Source organism: Tenrec ecaudatus, chromosome 4, assembly GCF_050624435.1.
Source record: "Tenrec ecaudatus isolate mTenEca1 chromosome 4, mTenEca1.hap1, whole genome shotgun sequence".
NCBI lineage: Eukaryota > Metazoa > Chordata > Mammalia > Afrosoricida > Tenrecidae > Tenrec > Tenrec ecaudatus.
The window spans coordinates 147549400-147569882 of NC_134533.1; the positions used below are offsets into that span (position 1 = coordinate 147549400).

General features: G+C 40.8%; 1 protein-coding gene and 1 pseudogene across 3 annotated transcripts in view; both read left to right on the forward strand.

The window, feature by feature from the left end:
* TOPBP1 (DNA topoisomerase II binding protein 1) overlaps positions 1–20483 on the forward strand; it is a 54168-nt gene that overhangs the window by 14280 nt on the left and 19405 nt on the right. For all 3 annotated transcript variants that reach the window (XM_075546911.1, XM_075546910.1, XM_075546912.1), the window contains exons 11-17: positions 8532–8848; positions 9576–9748; positions 12086–12297; positions 13698–13993; positions 15725–15898; positions 15993–16102; positions 19957–20080. In XM_075546911.1, the coding sequence (XP_075403026.1) occupies positions 8532–8848; positions 9576–9748; positions 12086–12297; positions 13698–13993; positions 15725–15898; positions 15993–16102; positions 19957–20080 (1406 nt within the window). The remainder of the gene's footprint in view (positions 1–8531; positions 8849–9575; positions 9749–12085; positions 12298–13697; positions 13994–15724; positions 15899–15992; positions 16103–19956; positions 20081–20483) is intronic.
* On the forward strand, positions 2546–2670 carry LOC142447597 (small nucleolar RNA SNORA66; annotated as a pseudogene).

Here is a 20483-nt window from a genome sequence, read left to right on the forward strand (position 1 = left end):
AGCGACCCTATGTGACAGGGACTTGCCCCTGTGAATTTCTGAGACTGTAACTCTTTATGGGAGTCAGAAGTCTCATTTGTCCCCATGGGAGTGGCTGGTGACTTTGAACTGCAGCATGGTGGTTGGCAACCCAATGTATAACCCATTACGCCACCAGGATTCCAAATAATAATTGATTTGTATTTGCAATTTTAGAGAAGTGTCTTAGTACCCAATATTTACCAATGTGATTCCTTCCAAAATGTCTATATCTTTAGTTAAACTCACTTTTACTCCTATAAGAGTGAGTGAGTGTGTGAGTGAGTGAGTGAGTGAGTGAGTGTGTGTGTGTGTGTGTGTGTGTGTGTGTGTGTGTGTGTAGAGAAAGAGAGAGAGAGAACTGGCAAGACTGAACCCTCTAATCTCTCCTTTTTAATTACACTTTAATCTGTTGTGTTTCTAGTCGTTGTTCAACTTGTGTTTGATTTTGGGATAACATGAGCATTTGCTTTCTGGCTTGTTTCCATTAATTTACTCTATTATTTTTTTCTGTAATTCTTAACTCATGATTATTACATTGTTTTCTTTTTTTTAATTTTAACAATTTATTAGGGGCTCATACAATTCTTATCACAGTTCATACATATACATACATCAATTGTATAAAGCACATCTGTACAGTCTTTGCCCTAGTCATTTTTTTCTCCTCTTTTTTTACATTTTATTAGGGACTCATACAACTCTTATCACCATCCATACATGTACATACATCAATTGTATAAAGCACATCCATACATTCCCTGCCCCAATCATTCTCAAGGCATTTGCTCTCCACTTAAGCGCCTTGCATCAGGTCCTCTTTTTTTTTCCCCTCCCTCCCCTTTCCCCCCTCCCTCATGTGCCCTTGGTAATTTATACCTCGTTATTTTGTCATATCTTGCCCTATCCGGAGTCTCCCTTCCCCCCTTCTCTGCTGTCCCTCTCCCAGGGAAGAGGTCACATGTGGATCCTTGTAATCAGTTCCCCCTTTCCAACCCACTCACCCTCCACTCTCCCAGCATCGTCCCTCACACCCTTGGTCCTGAAGGTATCATCCACCCTGGATTCCCTGTACCTCCAGCCCTCATATGTACCAGTGTACAGCCTCTGTCCTATCTACATTGTTTTCTTATCAAGGTATTTTTATGTAGAGATTTCCATGAAAGTACTAATTTAGTTAGTTGCATTGTACAAAGTTATATAGCATTTTTATTGTTTCCCCCAAGTATGTCCTAATTTTATTACATCTGTTTTGATCTATGAGATATTTAGGACATAGTATTCATAAATGTTCCTAGGTAAATGAGAAAAGATAAACACAAGGGCTTCAAAAAGTTCATGAGAAAATTAAAAGATAATGGATTTGCCTATGACCTTCTGAAGCCCCCTTGAGCCCTTTGATTATGTGGAGAGTCCTATATATGAATGAGTTAAGTAAAAAACACTGCTACAGGCATTCTAGTTCAAGGGTCCTCACACTTTTTAAACAGGGGCCAGTTCATAGAAAAAACTCTGAACAGATTCCTATGCACACTGCACCTATCTCATTTTGAAGTAAAAACACAAACGGGGCAGAAACACCCGGCAGGCCAGGTAAATGTCCTCAGCGGACCATATGTGCCCCGCGGGCCGTAGTTTTGAGGACCTCTGTTAGTTCATACAAGCCTTATGAACAACTGTGTTTGATCCTGTCTCAGGTTAGTGGGTGGCTGCAGACAAGTTTTCTGGTCTTGTTAGGGAGTCTTCTAAAAAAGCTGACATCAGAAAGCGACTTGAGAGGGGCTCTGCTGGGCCACTTGAATTCATGACTGATGTGTCGGCATAGAGTCAGGGCGTCTGTTCTCTGTGACTCAAAAAGTAATCTTGACAGATTTTCTCGACAGGATACAGGGTGATCACATGGACTTTATTATGGCTAGATGTTTACAAAAAATTGGAAACAGCATTGCTGAGAATAGGGCCTGGAAAATTGCACGATTTTCCTCCTTCATGACAGTACCTGGATAGCAAGGACTATGTTGGTCTCGTTTCCTTGAAAAACCTTATTACCCTGTCCACCCTACAGTTAAATGATCTTGCCCCTTCAGACTTTTTGTTTCCTAAACTAAGAAAATATTAAAAAGGAACACAATTTGAGGCTGTTGGCTGCTATCGAAACTACATTTTAATGTGATGTCAATCCAAGAGCCCAAATTTCTTTTTTTCAAAAATACGGTAGTTGTGTTGCCATATACGTAACATATTATACTATTTAATCATTCCATTAAGAAAAGTTGTGCAATCATCACCACAATCCATCTCAGAACATGTCCTTCATGTACTCACTGTTAGCTCGCCCCCCTCCCCGGCCATGCCCCTAAGTCATTATTACCTTATATGTGCGCGTATAAGCTGAGGTTTCAGCACATTTTTCAGTGCAGTTTTGATGGTAAAATTAGGTGCCTCGGCTGATGTTTGGGTTGATTTATATTAGAGTGTATACGGTAATCTAGTTACTCTCTATATATCAACCTATCCTAGATTTTTTATACAAAAAATCATAAAAAATACAAATAGGAGCAAGGGGAACCAGGTTTGCTAAAGTAATTGTGAGATATTAATGACTTTAGCCTCATGGACTACTGAGGTGGCCCATTCTTTCCTACTACAGTTAAAAAAATAAGAAATTTGCAAACAAGACCAACAATCATGACTTGACAAAACAGAAAAACCTAAGAAAAGAAAGCAGAAAATATTAATACTGAGACAACTTTAGAATGGATCAAAAGGGAGATCAAATGATACTACATTTTAACCTAACTCCGTCTGCCGTAATTGAGTACAGTGCTCTCTGAAAGCAAGGCTGTTCACATGCCCCGGCTGTGGTCACTAGAGGCCTAATCTGTGTAAGGATCCTATCGACGGATTTGGACTTTCACAATTTTCCACAGCCTTCTGCAAACCAGGTGTTCACAATTTAAGCTCTGATACTATCCCTTCCTTCGGATTTTGGTTTTGTTACTTAGAATACAATCACCCAGCTTGTGTCTTCCTTCCATGTAGACTTAATTTGCTGGTGATAGGACCAACTATCCTGCATCAAGCTGCATCAGAAATGAGGCGTGCGGATGAAAGGAAAAGAAAGAGACATGTACAAAGCATGGGATTGGGAGGACAACAGTCTGATGGACTGAAGCAACCAGTATATTCAAAGCTTGGTTTTTATACAAGGGAATGATTGCAAAACAAACATCAAAGACCTAGCTTTTAAAAAACATTCCTAAACTCTTATCTATGCAACTGTTACTTCACTAGTCACACTTTCTTAATATTTGAATAATAAAAGCACTATGTTCTAAGATAAGCATACTGATATACAAGATTCAAAAGACTCTTAAAGAGGTCTTAAATAACTGAGTTATATCACAATGTTTTTAGCTGCAAGGTCACAGAGGCACAGGGGACTAATTGGTCACCCACCAAGAAACATCTGGACCAGCCTTCTGCCTCCTACATTGACGCCTACTTAGATGGCTGCTTATTTTAAGACAAGCCTGTAAGACCCCAGACACTGTTCTCTGTGCTAGTAAGGCCCCATCTGGTGTCTTCACCACACTTTGCTATAGCACCACATCTTCAGTGATCTCTTCAGGAGGACCAGCATTAAGATGAGCCATGTTATAAGAACTGTTGTTATGTTTCAGCTCGTAATTCTTGTGGTAATAGGTTAATAAGATGGAAACCCCATTTTAGCAGTGTAGAGACCAAAGTATGCTATATTAAGAAGCAGCAGCTACATGTTTTGATATTTTTGTTTAATAAAGGTGTCTGTTATTTTGTACCAATACTTTTTGACTTGCCCTTGTCTGTGAGATTCAAGTTTTACACCGTCGGTTGATGAATTAAGGAGAAATGTGCTATATTCCTCCACTGTGATGATAGCTGTGATAGTCTTGCCATGCAGTTGTCCCACATTTAGTTTCATGTCTATGTTGATGTTTAATGATGCGGTGCTTCTCAGCTTCTTAGTGAGCTTTTCACTTAAAACCCATGTGTATAATGCTAATAGAGGTATTCCTACCTTATTTGGGTTAATGTTTATACTGATATATATTTTTTCCTAACATATTTGCCTTCAGTATAAATTGAGTCTTCTTCGTCCCATTCCAAACTCTATACTCTTCTGTCTGTTTTTTTAAAAATCGTTTTATTAGGGGCTCATACAACTCTTATCACAATCCATACATACATCAATTATGTAAAGCACATTTGTACATTCATTGCCCTCATCATTCTCAAAACATTTGCTCTCCACTTAAGCCCCTGGCATCAGCTCCTCGTTTTTTCCCTGCCCTCCCCGTTCTCCTCTCCCTCATGAGCCTTTGATAATTTATGTTATTATTTTGTCATACCTTGCACTGTCGACATCTCCCTTCACCCACTTTTCTGTTGTCCGTCCCCCAGGGAGGAGGTTATATGTAGTTCCTTGTAATCGGTTCCCCCTTTTCACCCCTCCCTCCCTCCACCCTCCCGGTATCCCCACTCAGCACTGGTCCTGAAGTATACCCTTCTGTCTGTCTGTAAGTTATCCATACTCTTCATTCCTGGTGACCACCCAGTGAACCCTTAACATACATCATAACTTAAAATCTATGATTAATCAGCATTTCTATCTTTCACTTTAATAACTGAGATAGTTTATTGTGCCAGCCTGGCCTATAAACACAAGTGGGATTAATTGAAGGGCGGAGAGATAAGTGGCTCGGTGAGCCTCGCCATTCTTGTCTCTTTAATCATCGGACCAGTGTGCAGCTGCCTTGCTTGTTCTGTGCCTCAATTTAAAGGACACACTCCCTGTGGGACACCTAGCCTGTGGACTGTGTCGCTGTAAGTTGAGGTCCCTTTAAGCCCACCCGAATGAAATTTACATCTCCGGAGCTGAGGACTGACTGTTGGTGACCTGCCTTGCTGTTTGCTGCCTGTGCTGCGATAGCCTAGCTCTCTCTCTACAGTCCTTCAAGACTTGAAGGACTGCTAGTGTCTTACAACTCTCTCACGGGAGTGAGTCACACTGAGCCATTTGTACTGCTTTATCATTTAACTGTTCATTTATTGTATTATATATCAATCTGTTTATAATTTAACTGTTAATTTCTTGTGTTATATATCTTTATAAATATAAATATAAATATATATATAAATGATCAGCAGCCTAGTTTTATCTCTCTAGAGAACCCTGTCTAACATAATAACACAAAAACTATTTTTGATCATTAACCACTAACCCTATTTTCACACACTTAACATGCTAAACTTAGGTGATTTTACTGTCTAGTATTGTCATTGTCTTTAGGGGCCTCCAAATTAAGGGTTGCTTTTGATCTCTGGGTGGTACAAATGATTCACACACATACCACCCCTCCAGCCCAGCCCCCCTTAACTTTAAAGGCTGATATTCGGAACCTTCCTGGTAGTGCTGTGAATGTAGGCTTGGTGATCTACTTCTAGAAATACTGGTAGTGGGTGCCATTGGGACCGCTCGTGATCTTACGTTACAGAATAGATCGAGTCTGTTTTTACAGGAGCAGATGAGCAGGTCTTTTGTCTCATAGACTTGCAAGGTGGGCTCCAACAGCCAACCTTACAGTTAGCAGCCAACCACATACCAGTACCCCAGTCGGGCTTTATTATTCAAGCTGAAGCTGAGGAAATGAAGGAATAAACAGTGGACTTTCTATGAGTTAAGTAGAGTCTACCGTGATGGTTTGATTTCTTTACTGCTGCTGCCATGCGCATTGATTGTGGATCCAAATACAGGGAACTCTTAGACAACTTCAATATTTTCTCCATTTATCATGACCCAGGTGTGTGGATTCTTGTTTTCTTTAACTTGTAACACATTGTGCAGATTATAGCCTTTGATCGTCATCAATAAATGGTTGAGGCCTTCTTGGCTTTAAGCAAGTGTGTCTTTATCATCTACATATTGGAGATTGTTAATGAACCTTCCTCCAATCCTGATACCACAGCTTCTTAGATTATTTGCTGAGTATATAATTGAACAACTATGGGGAAGAGATAAACCCTGATGTACACTTTTTTTGATTTTTAAACCATTTAGTATCCCCTTGACCTATTTAAATGACTGCCGCTTGGCCCGTGTACAGGTTGCACATGAGAACAATGGAATGTTCCCATTCTTTGAAGTGTCATGTATTGTTCGGATCTACAGAGAATGAATGTTTACACAGTCCAAAAAAAACAACAACACAAGTAAACATCTTGCTGATACTATTTGCTTTCAGTCAAGACTCCTCTGATACCAGGAATTACATCCCTTGTTCCATGTCTTCTGAATCTGGCTTGAGTTTCTATCAGGTCTGTATTGATGTACTGCTGCAACATCAATTTTAAATCATCTTTAACAAAATTGTACTTGTATCTGATATGAATGATACTATTAGATAATTTTTGCATTCTGTTGGGTCACCTCCCTTAGGAACAGGCGTACGTGTGGATCTTTCAGTTGGTTGCCAGGGAGCTCGCTTCCAGATTTCATGGCATAGATGAGTGAGCACTTCCCATTGCTGTCTTGGTTTGTGGAACCCTTTCAGTCGTTACTCCATCAGTTCCTGGAAGCTTATTTGGAAGCTGTGCCTTTAATGCAGCTTGGACCTCTTCCTGCAGTAGTTTCAGTCGTTGGCCAAGCTTGTGTTTCTTTTATCTGCTTTTGATGTTTCCTACATCGTGCAACATTTTGCCCCGGGAATCTCCCAATATTGCAACTTGTCGACTTTTTTCTTCAGTTCTTTCAACTTGAGATATGCTGAGCTTGCTCTTCCCTTTGGGTTTTGACTCTTAAGGCTTTGCACATTTTATTATAATGCTTTACTTGTCTTGAGCTGTCCTTTGACTCTTTCAGCTCTTTTACTTCATCATTTCTTATTCTTTTTTTTCCTTTGAAGCAGATAGATGTTTTTTTATATCCTGCCATTTCAAAGGTAGTTGTACGACATAATTGTACACACATAGACACAATCATTTTATGGCCACTCATTCATTTATATACTGATGGATATGACTTTCTTGAAAATTAGCTTTGAATTGAGGCTAGGTGATATTTTTAATTGCCTAGTCTTTAAAAGTTGATTTTTTTTCTTGTTTTGAATTTAGCCTTTGGTCTTCTGTAACTTCATCATTTCTTCCACTTGCTTTAGCTACTCTGTTCAAGAGCAAGTTTTAGAGTCTCTTCCATTTTGTCTTTATTTCTCTCTTGTCTTTTTAACAACTATTTGCTTTCTCCATATATGATGATCTTATTCAGCACTATACCTTATTGGACTTCAAAAAGTTCATGGGACAATAGAAATGAAAGATACTAGAGTTTTGTGTGAACTTGGAAGCTCCCTCCTGTTATTCGGGTTATAGAATAGGTATAGAAAGGACAATGCATTTGTGAGTGGCACCTGTAGTTGAGACAGCGGTACATTTTTCTACTGTCAGCCAAGGTTATCCAAAAATGTATTTGGCCTACTGTCCTCTTTCAGGAAAAAAAAACAAAACTCATTCGGTGCCCCCCAGGCAATTCAAAATGTTTGTTGTATAGCCCGTACAGAATCCAGGATAAAATGTAGGTGTGTGCTTTGGCAGCAAGCCCTGGAGCACTCCTGTGCCCCCCAGGGGACAGTATCTACCACATTGGAAACAGATTTAGACAATTTGCTTAAAGCAGGTATGGGATGTATAAGGCCTAAATAATCAATACCAGCTAAAATCACACTCCTCACCAAAGAGTAGTCCTTTTCAGCCTTCACATTAGGGGTGCAATAATTAAAGTTTGACCAGCATGGCCTGCAAATGATGTTATCAATATTCAAATGGTCCTTGGCAGAAAAAGGTTCCCGCCCCTCACGTAGATTCTGGATGAGTTGTTTTTGGAGAACTACATATAGGCACTGAGTAGCTACTGTTTGATTATGAGCATATTTAGAATTATAGGTAATAGCATTTAAAAATAGAAGTAATTTTAATTCGCTTGCTCTGGTGGCATAGTGGGTTACACGTTGGGCTGCTCATTACAAGGAGAGAGACTGCTCCGGTCAAGGTTTACCATCTCAGGCCCACCGAGGCATTCGACCCTGCCCTGTCGGCTTGCTAGACTGGCAGTGCGTTTGGTTTGGATTTGATTGTTTTCTAATTCATTTCCACAGTTACTTCTGGTTTCCTTTAGTGGCATTTTCTCACTGCTCTTGACCCGTGGAGTTCACAGTGCTGTCCTTGCTTCCAGCTCCTTACCCTCACTGGGGTACTAGACAATCGTAGAACAGCAACATGAGTGCTCTTGGTGGTCCACTGAATGGAGCCTGCTGACACTTGGCAACCGTAAGATGGGGTGGACTCATGTTTTCTTCATTTAAAGCTTTGGATTTTTAAATGTGGCCACGATGTGCAGAATCCAAGTTACAGTGATATCCTTGCTAAGAAATAAACTTTGTAAGTCACCTCTTATTTGAAAATTTTTCTCTCTCTTCCAGTTGAGGCTGAGAAGTCTGAAGTTGTGTCCCTTAATGATTCTACTCATATTTCTCTGCAAGAAGAAAACCAACCTTCTGCCAGTCATTGCCTCACTGACACTGTTATACTGGCTGAAGAAGGCTTGTTTAACCACAAGAGTTTCCTCATTATGGGTTTTAGCAAAGAAAATGAGTTTAACGTGGAAAGCATCATAAGAGAAAATGCTGGAAGAATTATTTCCCTTCAGAGCAGAACCGTTGCCGATTATGCTGTGGTTCCTCTGCTAGGGTGTGATGTGGAGGCCACGGTGGGCGAGGTGGTGACAAATACGTGGCTGGTAAGGAAACGTGGCAGCGGTTGAATGATTCTATTGAAGGTGATCCGAGTGCCTAAAGTACTGGTGTTTGCTTCTTCACTCCCTCACTCCCTCACTGCCATCGAGTCCATGTCGACTCTTAGCCACCCTGCAGACAGGGTAGAACTGTCCCCGCGGACTTCGGAGACGGTAACTCTGTGGATGGAAAGCCCATCTGCGCCACCCGGGCTCCTGTGCACCTCTTAGGTATTTGGGTTTCTGCGTTATCCGGAGTTAGAATGGGAACCCATCCGAATGTTGTCCGTCCTGATCCTGGGGGAGAGTGATGGGCCCGAGCGCCGCGGCAGCCGTCCCCGCAGGAGGCTGCTCCTGCCGCCTCGTCGTTTCAGTCTCCCTGTTTCCTCGCACTTAACACTTGACATGCTCCTTTGCATTGTCTCTTGTCAGCTTATCACTGGTGAGTTCAGTGTTGACTTTCCATAAAAATAAGAAGGAAAGAATATCTAAACTAGTACGTTGGCAAGAGTTAAAGCACAAAGCAGTGACAAGTATTAAATATGGTTTTACTATCTGCATATAATGAATTAATGTCTCTAGTTACTTGAAGTGTAAAATTTGAAATGCATTACGAGTAATTAAACAAGTTTCTGGAATTGCTTTTCATGTAAATTAAAAATTACTATACGTGAGCGGTCAGAATCTCATTGCTTGTTTCAAGTTTTCTCTTATGTGTCTCTTGTTTTCAAAGGTTAGTTGTATAGACTACCAGACTTTATTTGATCCAAAGTCAAATCCTCTCTATGTGCCAGTCCCAATCATGGCAGGAGCAACTCCTTTAGAAGATTGTGTTATTTCATTTAGCCAGTGTGTTGGAGCAGAAAAAGATTCTTTGACATTCTTAGCAAATCGCCTTGGAGCAAGGTATGTAATGTGTTCATGTACTGCTGTCTCAGTGCCTCTGGATTTGTTTTGACTGACTTGAGAGTATTCGAGTGAGAATTTGACTGGGCATCTTTATTATGGATAGTGTGTGGTGCATCTCCGTGGTAGTTCAGTGGTCAAGGGGAGGCTACTGCTAGAGAAATGTCTGGGAATGTATTAGGACTATTCATTAATGTTCTACTGTCGTGCTCATCACGACAGGGGCTTCAAAAAGGGGGGTGTGTGATGGGAGGTGGGGGGGGCGAGGAATCCATTTTTTTCCCATGAACCTTTTGAAGCACCCTCGTTTATTCCTGGTTTGTGAATCATTGTTGAATATAGCTGGTCTGAGCATTATTCCCTTCTGTATGCTGTATGGACGATGGATTTGTTAGTTGACATCCGTCGTTAAACTTGGTTTTTAGACTTAAATGCAAATGTGAAGTGTTTATATTGAAAAATGAATATAAAAGTTTGCTTCCAAAATCCATATATATATAACAGGTGAACAACTGTTATATCAATCAATGTAAATAAACAACTAGACTTTAGCATTTAAAAAAAGACGTTTGATGAGATCATAGAGCAAATCCAAACTCTGAGTTTAAAATAAGAGACATGAACTATTGGGTTTTATGATATGTGAATTATAAGTCAATAAAACTTGCCAGGGGTCGGGGAGAGACCTGCATATGAGTGATTTATGAAGTGTGGTTGGGGTGGGAGAAAGGTGCCCATATAAGGAAATGCTACCAGGAGGGCTGTCAGGAGAGACCACTCCTGGAGAAAGACATCGTGTTAGGTAAAGTGGAGCAGCGGAGGAGGAGAGGAAGGTCCTGGGGGAGATGGACTAACACTGGCTGCACCAGTGGGTTCAGACTTAGGAACAGTTGTGAGGATGGCACAGCCACCAGGCAGTGTTTTGTTCTGCTGTGCAAAAGGTTGCTATGGGTCAGAACCGACTCGATGGTACCTAACAAAAACAATAAGTTTGAATTCAAATAAAGTATTGAACCAAAAAAGAGAAGTGCATAAATGAAGGTAAAGGGTGTTTTATTGAAGATAAAATACCTGTGTACCCAGTAGAGCAGCGATTCTCAACCTGTGGGTTGTGACCCCTTTGAGGGTTGAATGACCCTTTCACAGGGGTCGACCGGGATAGTGAACTGTTTTTTCAATAACCCATGACACCCTGGCTTAAGTTGCCCTTAGAATATTTGGCCAGATAGGAAACCTCAGTTACTTCGAAAAAGTAAAGAGTATGCGAATCATATTTATTGATTGCAGTGAAAAATATCGTAGAAATGTAATACTAAAAACAAAACCAAAAAACCCTATCTACTAGGAATTTTAGAACTGTTTTTAATATCTTTGGTTGAAAGAGGAAATCAAACCCTAAGTCTAGAAATAGTTATCAGCCCTATAGTTCAGGCACTCTCAGTGCCCAGATTGCGATTTTCCCATTCCATTTCTCCACTAAAACTAAAGTTTGAAGAAACAATTTCAGATTGGGGCAGGAAATATATCTGTAGATCATAGAAGAAAATGTATTCTGTTTATATGTCAGGTGTTAGTGTTCCTCTCTTCTGAGTTTTAATGCACCCTGAACTTGAGCAAGGAACTTACCTTTCTCTTTCGCAGGTCTTTAAAGTACTAGTACTTAGGAAATAGTGAGGCGATCAAGAGATTTTCCTCAGTGCTCTGTATTCTCAGGTCCTGTATCTTCAGAGTCAATCAACTGGCTTGCTAATATTGGGGTGGGGGTGCACAATTCAGTGAGCAAAACCATCCCTCAGAGGCTGAGAATCAGGGCCAAGTGCAATTTAATTAGAATTCACATTGCATTAGGTATTATAAATAATCTACAAGTGGTTTAGCAGATACAGCAGAGTTCTGGATTTAGAAAGAACTCGAGCATCTACAGATTTTCCACAGGGGTCTTAAAATGTTCCCACCAATGCCAAGGGACAGTGTGGACGTGCTTTGAGAAATTGCAGTGGGATAAAAATACCAATGTTCTTACGCACTTTCTTTGCACTTCTGATCGCTCCGTGCCAGTATGGGAGGGAAGGAAATGACAAAGGGGGTGAATGATGACTAAGGAAGTAATCTTTCTGTCTTTGAAAGTCTAGTTGAATGTGCTTATCAAAAGCTTCATTGCAGCAATATATTTTAATCCTAGACTAAGCATTTGTAAGGGAATTAGCTTGATTAAAGAAAGACAATAAATCGATATATTTATTAAGACAATAAATCACATGGAGTCTATCCCCTGTTTGTTGTTTGCTGACTAATTATGTGTAAGACCTTATGCTTTTCTTTCCATACAAATCTCAGCGTCCAAGAGTACTTTGTTCGGAAATCCAATGCCAAGAAAGGCATGCTTGCCAGTACACATCTTATATTGAAAGAGCCAAGTGGTTCTAAATACGAAGCTTCAAAGAAGTGGAACCTGCCGGCGGTCACTATAGCTTGGCTGTTGGAGACGGCTCGAACGGGAAGGAGGGCAGAGGAAGACCATTTTCTGATAGAAATTGCACCCAAAGAAGGTTCATCATTTCATTTTTGTTCTTCTGTGTTTATTTTTAGAAAAGTCATTGCTCCCTGCTCTGCACTCTAGGTTCCTGACCCATAGTGGGGCGTTATGTTACTGGGTACCCAAAGAATGCTGGTACTTAGCACATGGGCTTAATTGTGTCAACTCTACAAACTCTTACGTACATAACATAGGTTAGAAGCCTTCCAGATTGAAGTCTAAAGATGGAAACCTGAGTGGCTCACATTGACACACCATCTCATGTTGCTCATTTCCCTTTCTCTTTGGCATTTGCACCTGTATCACTTTCCTTCGGACATATTCTTTGACTCATCAAATATGGCCTTGATGCCAGCCACTTAGATTTCTTTCTCTTCACACCCTATAGCAGTAGTTCTCAACCTTCCTAATGCCGGGAGTAGTGACCCTCCCCCCCAACCATAAAATTATTTTTGTTGCTACTTCATAAGGCAATTTTGCTACTGTTATGAATCGGCTGACCCCTGTGAAAGGGTCGTTCGACCCCCCCAAAGGGGTTGCAACCCACAGGTTGAAAATCGCTGCCCTGCAGGGTTCCTCTTGCAGCTCTTCTCCCATAGTTAAACTGCTGGTTTGCCTTGTGTCGTCTGCCTGGTAACTGTAGTCTCTAAAGGCAGGGAACCTGTATGTCTTGTGCTTTATACATTCCCAGTATCTGACGTGAGACTTGGTACCAAGTAGCCACCCCAGCCAGTGCTTTTTGCCAACCACTGATAAAAGGAATCAGTAATTATTTTTTGAGGTGGCTCCACCCCCTGGGTACATTTCTGAGCAGCAGCTGGGAACCAACTCTCATAGCCATTACTTGCTACCCTGACATCATGGAAATTTTATGACCGAGGCAGAGGTTGTGCTGGGTTCGCATTTAAGTTTCTTTAAAGATTTTCCGACTTTGGCTCACTTATGTTTCTAGACGGTTTGTTACTATATATACTCATGTATAAGCTGAGTTTTTCAGCACATTTTAAATGTAGTTTTGTGATAAAATTGGGTGCCTCGACTGATACTCAGTTCAGCTTATACTCGAGCATATACGGTAATCTGTATTGTGGACTGCATACAGGTAATTGGATTTCTTTTCACTCTGCCACGGATGTGAATGGCATTTATGTAATTTTTGGCAAAGCAAAAAGAGGTAACTTGAATCCATTTTTACCAATTACTGATACTTGTTGTAGTGACGTGCCGGTCTTAGTGACGTGCCGGTCTTAATCTGAGTACATTTGAATATATCATCTGTTTTGCCTCTTAGACAGTATACAACTGATTCAGAATGTACCTGAAAATTAAAAAACAAACTGGATATTAAGAATAAATTCTTCTGTGCCTCTTTCGAAGACAGCAGCGGCTGACACTTTGTTTCTTTTCATCTAGAAGCCCTAGAGCAAAAGGTGGGAACGGAAGTAGCAAATGGTGGAAATCTAAATCCAGCTACTCCGGAGCCTCCTGGTCCTCCCCTGGAGACCTACAGGAAGAAGGCCGTTACCCCCCTCGATATGAACCGGTTTCAGAGTAAAGCTTTCCAGGCAGTGATCTCACAGCACACCGGGCAGGTGCCCGTCCCCCCGAGCGTGGGACAGCCACTTCAGAAGGAGCCCTCCTTGCACCTGGACACACCGTCCAAATTCCTGTCCAAAGACAAGCTCTTCAAACCGACCTTTGATGTGAAGGTAAGATTAATTTATAGGAAACAGGCCTTGCATGAACAGTTTCGTAGTCCTTAAAGATCTGCATAAGGTTTTAATGTTTGTAGTATTTCATTTTTAAGAGATGCTTGGAAGTGGATTCATGTTACCGAGTCTCTTTCTCCGTGACAGCTACAGATATATGAGGAAGCTTCCAAAAGGCTATGGGAGAGGCCATTTTATTTTCATTCCATTCTCCGTGGAAGTTTGCCCCCCTCCCCCTCTCGCTCCCCCTGTGTAAGCACACTGCAGTTTATAGATTGGATCCAGAGCACACACTTGGTGCCCTTGTCTTGTTCCTACTCTTAGTGGAAAGCTCTTGGTCATTCTCCTTTGTGTATTATCTTAGCTGAGGGTTTTTTCTAAATACATTGATCAGGTGAAGGAAGTTCTCTTCCATTTCTGGTTTACTGAGTGCTAATTATGAAGGACTATTAGGTGTTACCCTTTTTTTTGCGCCAGTTGAGCTAATGGAAGTTTTTTCCCATCTATTATGTAGTGGTTGTATCTTTATTGTTTTGTGTTTACAATGTTGCATTGTCCATCGTTGCACTCCTACAGTTCATCTTTCGTGTATGTCATCTTCTTTAAGGAATACATGTTTTTTATTTAAAACAATTTTTATTGAGCTATAATTATCTAATGTTGGAGCCACATCTCTAGGGTTTTTGTTTGTTTTCACCTTTTTGCCCCCCCCCCCCACACAGCATCCCTAGGGGGGTGTTGATGGATCGTTTCCTTGTGTTTTCATTGGCTTTTGTATCTGTCCAATACTGACCTCACAATGAATGGCACGTTTTTATGTTTATTTTCAGAGAAATCGAGGACTTCTTTTTGGTTAGGAAGTTTTTGCTTGTTGGTTCAGTCTTTACTTTTTAGAAGTCTGTTGAAATACTTTTACTTCTTCTTGGCACATTTTGAAACTTTGTCCATTTCACATAGGTTGTTTAGTATTCTTTTATTTCTGTGAGGCTAGTAGTAATGCTCCTCACCCTTATTTCTAATTGTAATTAGTTTCACCTTCTCTTTTTTCTTGATCAGTATAAAGTTTGTTAATTTTGATAATCCTTTCAAAAAACCAATTTTTAAGTTTTGTTTACTGTTATTTTTTCTGTTTGCTTTCATTTATCACCATTCTAATTTGTAATTTCCTTTTCTCTGCTAGCTCTGGGTTTAGTTTATTTTTATTCTGTTCTTTAAGGTGTGAGAAGCTAGGCTGTTGGTTTTAGATCTTCATACAAATCCTTACTGTTGGGGATCCCACCTGCGCACTGCTTTTCCTACAGCGCATGCAAGTTTGGTGTGCTGCACTTCTGTTTTCACTTATCTGGGGTTTCTTTTCACTTCCTTTGTGATTTCTTCTTTGCTGTATGAAATGTTTAATCTTCACAGGGGGGGATCAGAAAGTTCATGGAAAACCCCTATTACCCCTATTACCTATTAATTCCATTTCCCACAAACTCTTAGCAACCCCCTTGTATGTAAACACCGTTTGGTATGTATGCCTGTTATTCTGAGTCAATTTGCCGAGGATTTTATTTCATTCTTTTTACGATCAATTAAAGGAAATAAAACCAGAGGAGGTTAACGTTGTTGTTCAATTATTGTTGCTCCCTCCTTCCTTCTCCCTAACCCTTCCTCCTTCCCTTTATCTGTCTCTTCCTTGTGTGTGTCCATCCCTTCTTTCCCCTCTCCCTTTGCCCTCTGTACATACAGGATGCGCTTGCAGCCTTGGAAACTCCAGGACATCTCAGCCAACAGAAAAAGAAGGCGCATACGCCACTTTCAGAAGTCATCACCAGAAATTTGAGGCTGGCTGTGGCAAACAGCTCTCAGAACACCGCTGCTCTTTCCGCCAGTCCTTCACTGAAAAATGCCCTGACAGAGAAGGTAGAATTAGGCTTCTAATTCAAAGGAGGCTTTGGGTCACAAAACATTTCAAATAAATAATGGCCTATGTGTTTCTTTTATTTTCCATTTGTAGAAAGACCCCTCAAAGCCACTTGACCAGGTAGTGGTCTGTGTTAGTAAAAAACTGAGTAAGAAGCAGAGTGAGCTGAATGGGATCGCGGCCTCTCTAGGAGCAGACTACAGGTAGTGGCAAATATTTCTGCTTGGTGGTGACCTGGTCTAAGAGAAACTCGAAGCTGTTGTGAACATCTACAGGGAAATGGTTATTTTGCTTGTTAGCGTCATTTTCTACAAAATCTGTTGAACTTGACATTTGGTTGATCACACCTTTGTAAGTACCCTCTCACACAACAGGTCACTCAGACACGTAATCGTTAGGGGTTCCAGTCAATCTTTGAGCCTGTAATTCATGCCACCCACTCTTCTAGAAACGGAGATTCTTATGACTAGAGAGGAAGATCTGAAAGAATCCCTGCTGAGAACCAAACTTGACCATGGTTACCATGGGTGAAGGAGGAAGAATTGTTGCTTAGGGGCTTTTGAGTTTATGTTAATAGAGGTGGAATAATTTGGCGAAGGATATCAGTAATTGTTGATTATACATGTGGATGCTGTTGAATTAGAGTGTTTTGCTATATTAACTTATTTACCGCACACAAAAAAAGAATCCCTGCCTTTAAGTTTGTAGTTTCATAAATATGTCTGGGTCTTAGTGAGGCAAAGCATGATTTTACCTTATTGGGCTTTCAGAGCCTATTTTTGCAGCATTTCCTAACCAAGATGATCTTTCTGAGGATGTTTGTGTCATTTGTACTACTTTGGAGCCATAGCTCACCAAATCTGGCCTCACACTGGTTGACTAAATGTTTAGTGTCAGTGTCAGTGATCATTCCAGCCAGTTCTGAGTTAATGCTACTGCGCCATTGTCTGCAGAGCCAGCTCGCTTGATCATTTGTGTGTAACCACTCAGAGAGCACAACGTTTGGTTTTCCAAGTGATGGGCAGGTTGTAGAGCATGACTAGCTTCCTCTTCCCCTGGGCTATGTCCTACATTGTTAGCTCTCTAGTTATAAAGACATTAAAACTAGTATTGATTTATGAAAGTAAAACATATCTGTAATAGCTACAAGCAACGCAGTATTTGATGCATCTGGTGCAGAATAGTGCAGCTCTATAATTTATCGTGCCTCATTGTTAACTGCTGATCCATAACCAAACCAAACCTTTGCCGTCGAGCTGATTCCTAATCAGAGCAGCTCTGTAAGGCAGTGTTGGAATCCGTAAGCGTTCGCACAAAAGGAATCTGGTTTCTAAGGCTGTAATCATTATGGAAGCAGGCTGTCACGTCTTTCTCCCACAGAGCAGCTGGTGGTGGGTTCAAATCACCAACCTTTGGTTTCACAGGCAAGCGTTTTATCACTGCACCTTTAGCCAGGGCTCCTTGTTCTATGATGACATTTCGTTGTATTTGTATTGCCTGTTAAATAATATGAGCTAGGCAACTTCTTTTTGTTTGCAAATGAAGAGGGGGGACAAGAAAGGACAGCGATTTGATGATGTGATGACATAGAAGAGGTGAAGGAAATAAAACAAAAAGCAAGGGAGGTGCTCAGTCAGCCTTCCAGACAGATGAGTTTGAAAAGTGGTTCTTGGAATGGAATCGTAGATTTAACAAACGTATTAAATATAATAGAGAGTACTTTGAAGGTGATAGGGTTGTTTTGTAAAAAAACATTTAAATACATAGCTTGGGGGCAGTTTTGCTTTTGGGGGGATATACCCCCTCATATACGACTTGGATTTTTTATAAAATTTACGATGCCAACTTTTGAAATTTAAAAGAAGGGAATATTGCTACAATTCCCAAGAGGGGATATAAGAAGGCTGCTTTGGACCTTTACTTTTTAGTTGAATTAATTTTGCATTAAATATGTCTTTCTGAAATCAACTTCTTCTGCATATAATGGATGAGCGGGAGGATCCTTTGCTATGCAGAAGTTCCAGCACTGGTGTGTTCTGGGATGATCCATTCTGAAGTGAAGATTTCCCACATCCGTCCGTTACAGGCTTTACATCCCCAGGAGATGATAGTCTCCTCTACCTTCCAGCAGTTAAACGTCAGATAAGAGTTTCTTAGTACATCAAATACATCCTCTTTTTATTTCACACATTTTTTGTAACATTCCTTGTGCTAAAATGAAGTTCATAACTATTATCACCTTTCTACGTTTGTAATCTTAAAAAGTAAAAGTCCGTTTGCTATTCTATGACCCAAAGAAGAAACAGTAAGTACACGCTAATAAAAGCTTACATTTGGTGTGTAAGTACCCGAGCCCTTTGGAGAGAGTGGAGCAGTCGGATGTGGGCACATATATGTAAAATCATCTCAAATGCAGCAGACACACAGAAACTGAGGCAGATAAGCATTCACATATGTGAATGTCTAACCTACTATTAGAAAACGTTCAGGATATGGCATAATTTTTTTATTAAATAACTGCTCCCCGGAGTTTCGGGCATCCCTAGACCCTGCCCACTAAATGGTAATAGCAGTTCCTTTCATCCACACCTGCACGCCTGTTTTAATAACCAAAAACTCCCACAAATTTTCAAAATACCCCTATGAAAGAGTAACACTTTACATGAAAACACTGTTCTGTACCATGAATTGGCAAACTACTGTAGGTCAAGCCAGTGTTCTTGCAAATAAAGTCACTTGGAACACTGCCTTTGTGTGCAAACATGTTCCAGAGACAGTTAGGCCTGCCCTACCAGGCTGAAGCTATCACTAGATGGCCCCTAAAGAAAGTTTCCCCAGCCCCAGGTGATGTGCTCCGGCCCAGCTACAAACAGTGACAGCTTGTTCTTGACGGTCTGGGCGCTGCAAACCCGGTGTCCGCATTGCCACCGTGGACTTGAGTAGTAAACCAGGTGATCCCCGCAGAAATGTCTCTTCGTAATGAGCTTGATGACATCGTTAGGCTGATGGGCCCACCAAGCAACAGAGCCAATGACTAGAAGTGCTAACTAAATTCGACCAGGTGGTTTTTTTTAATGTTATTTTTAAGGATACCCATGTCACCTGACTATAGAAGTGGGTTTTTTTTTTTATCATTCTTAATGTGACTGACTTTAAATGGTTCCGAAGAGATTTTTTATTTCGGAAATGGAAAGCATACTAAGCGTCCATAAAGGGAACGCGCCGTTGTTTTGGTGATAGCATTGGAAGTGGTCTCTGCTCTTTGTTAGGGGCTCTTGTGGCGGTGTTGTGGAGGCGATGGGCTGCTACCTGCAGGAGGAGGGAGTAAAACCCACCAGCTGCCCCACAGGAGAAACGAGAAGCTGGCTGCCCCGTAAAGATGTTTAGTCTCACAGACCCTGTGAAGAGTCTCAGAGTTGGGATCAATTTAGTGGCAGTGGGTTTGAGGTTTTTTTCTTTTATGACTCTTTTAAAGGATGATAGTTTCACATTTCTTAAGCTAAGAGAACGTTGACTAGGGATAATCAAGGTACTAGCATAATATAATAACTAAGAACTGGTTCTACCACTTAGCACCCCGTGAGTAGGTTGTTGAACCAGGCCCTGCAGTTTTCCTATGTGTAACATGCCTGATGTGAAAGCAGGCTCGAGGCTTGTTGAGTGCTGAGGGCCTAACGTGCAAGTAGAGCCTGGGTGCCGTGGGCAGTGCATAGTGAATAGTGACTTCCATCAGCTGGACAGAATGGGTGCTTTGACTTCACACTCTGAAAATACTTGGCTCGTTCCCATAGAGTGGTAGGTGTGCACGATAACGGTGGATATTGGAATCATTCTGGAAACTGAAAAGAAAGCATTTTTTCAAATGTTTCTACGTTTGTATGTCTAGAGATCTACATAGACCATTTTACAAAAAGACTTGTTTCATTGATTTTACTCATGTAGCTGTGAAAGTTTGAGGAATGAAAGTATTCTATACCTAACAATTAGTGATCTTCTTCGACTCTTGTGGCTTTTCCTCGTAGTTATTTGGGTTTTGTTTTGTGCTTGGCTGTTTCAGGTGGAGCTTTGATGAAACAGTAACTCATTTCATCTATCAAGGACGACCGAATGACACGAACCGGGAGTATAAGTCTGTAAAGGAGAAGGGAGTGCACATTGTTTCAGAGCACTGGCTTTTAGAAGTAAGTACAGCTTTCTCCTCGCATGCAATAAAAACAGACAGACGGACACCCTGGGAGACGGAGCAGGCCGACAAGAAAAAAAACCAAAAACAGAAAAACGTCCTTGCAGAGAACAAACCAGGTCTGGTGTATGTAAACAAGTGTGGAAATCTTAGTTATTTATGGACTCTTCATCTCTTTGGCATTTGAAATTTAAGATCTTTAGTCCTTAAGCACTTAAGTCTCTAATGGATACCAACTATTACTGTCTGTGATTGATTTTATTAATTGCAAGTTATATGAATGAAAATTTGATAATTTAACATAATGATACAGTTTAGAGCTATGCTTTCTTCCTCCCCACGCCCCGAGATTCCCTGAGATATTATTGACCTGGAAAATGCCCAGATAGAGAATTCGATGT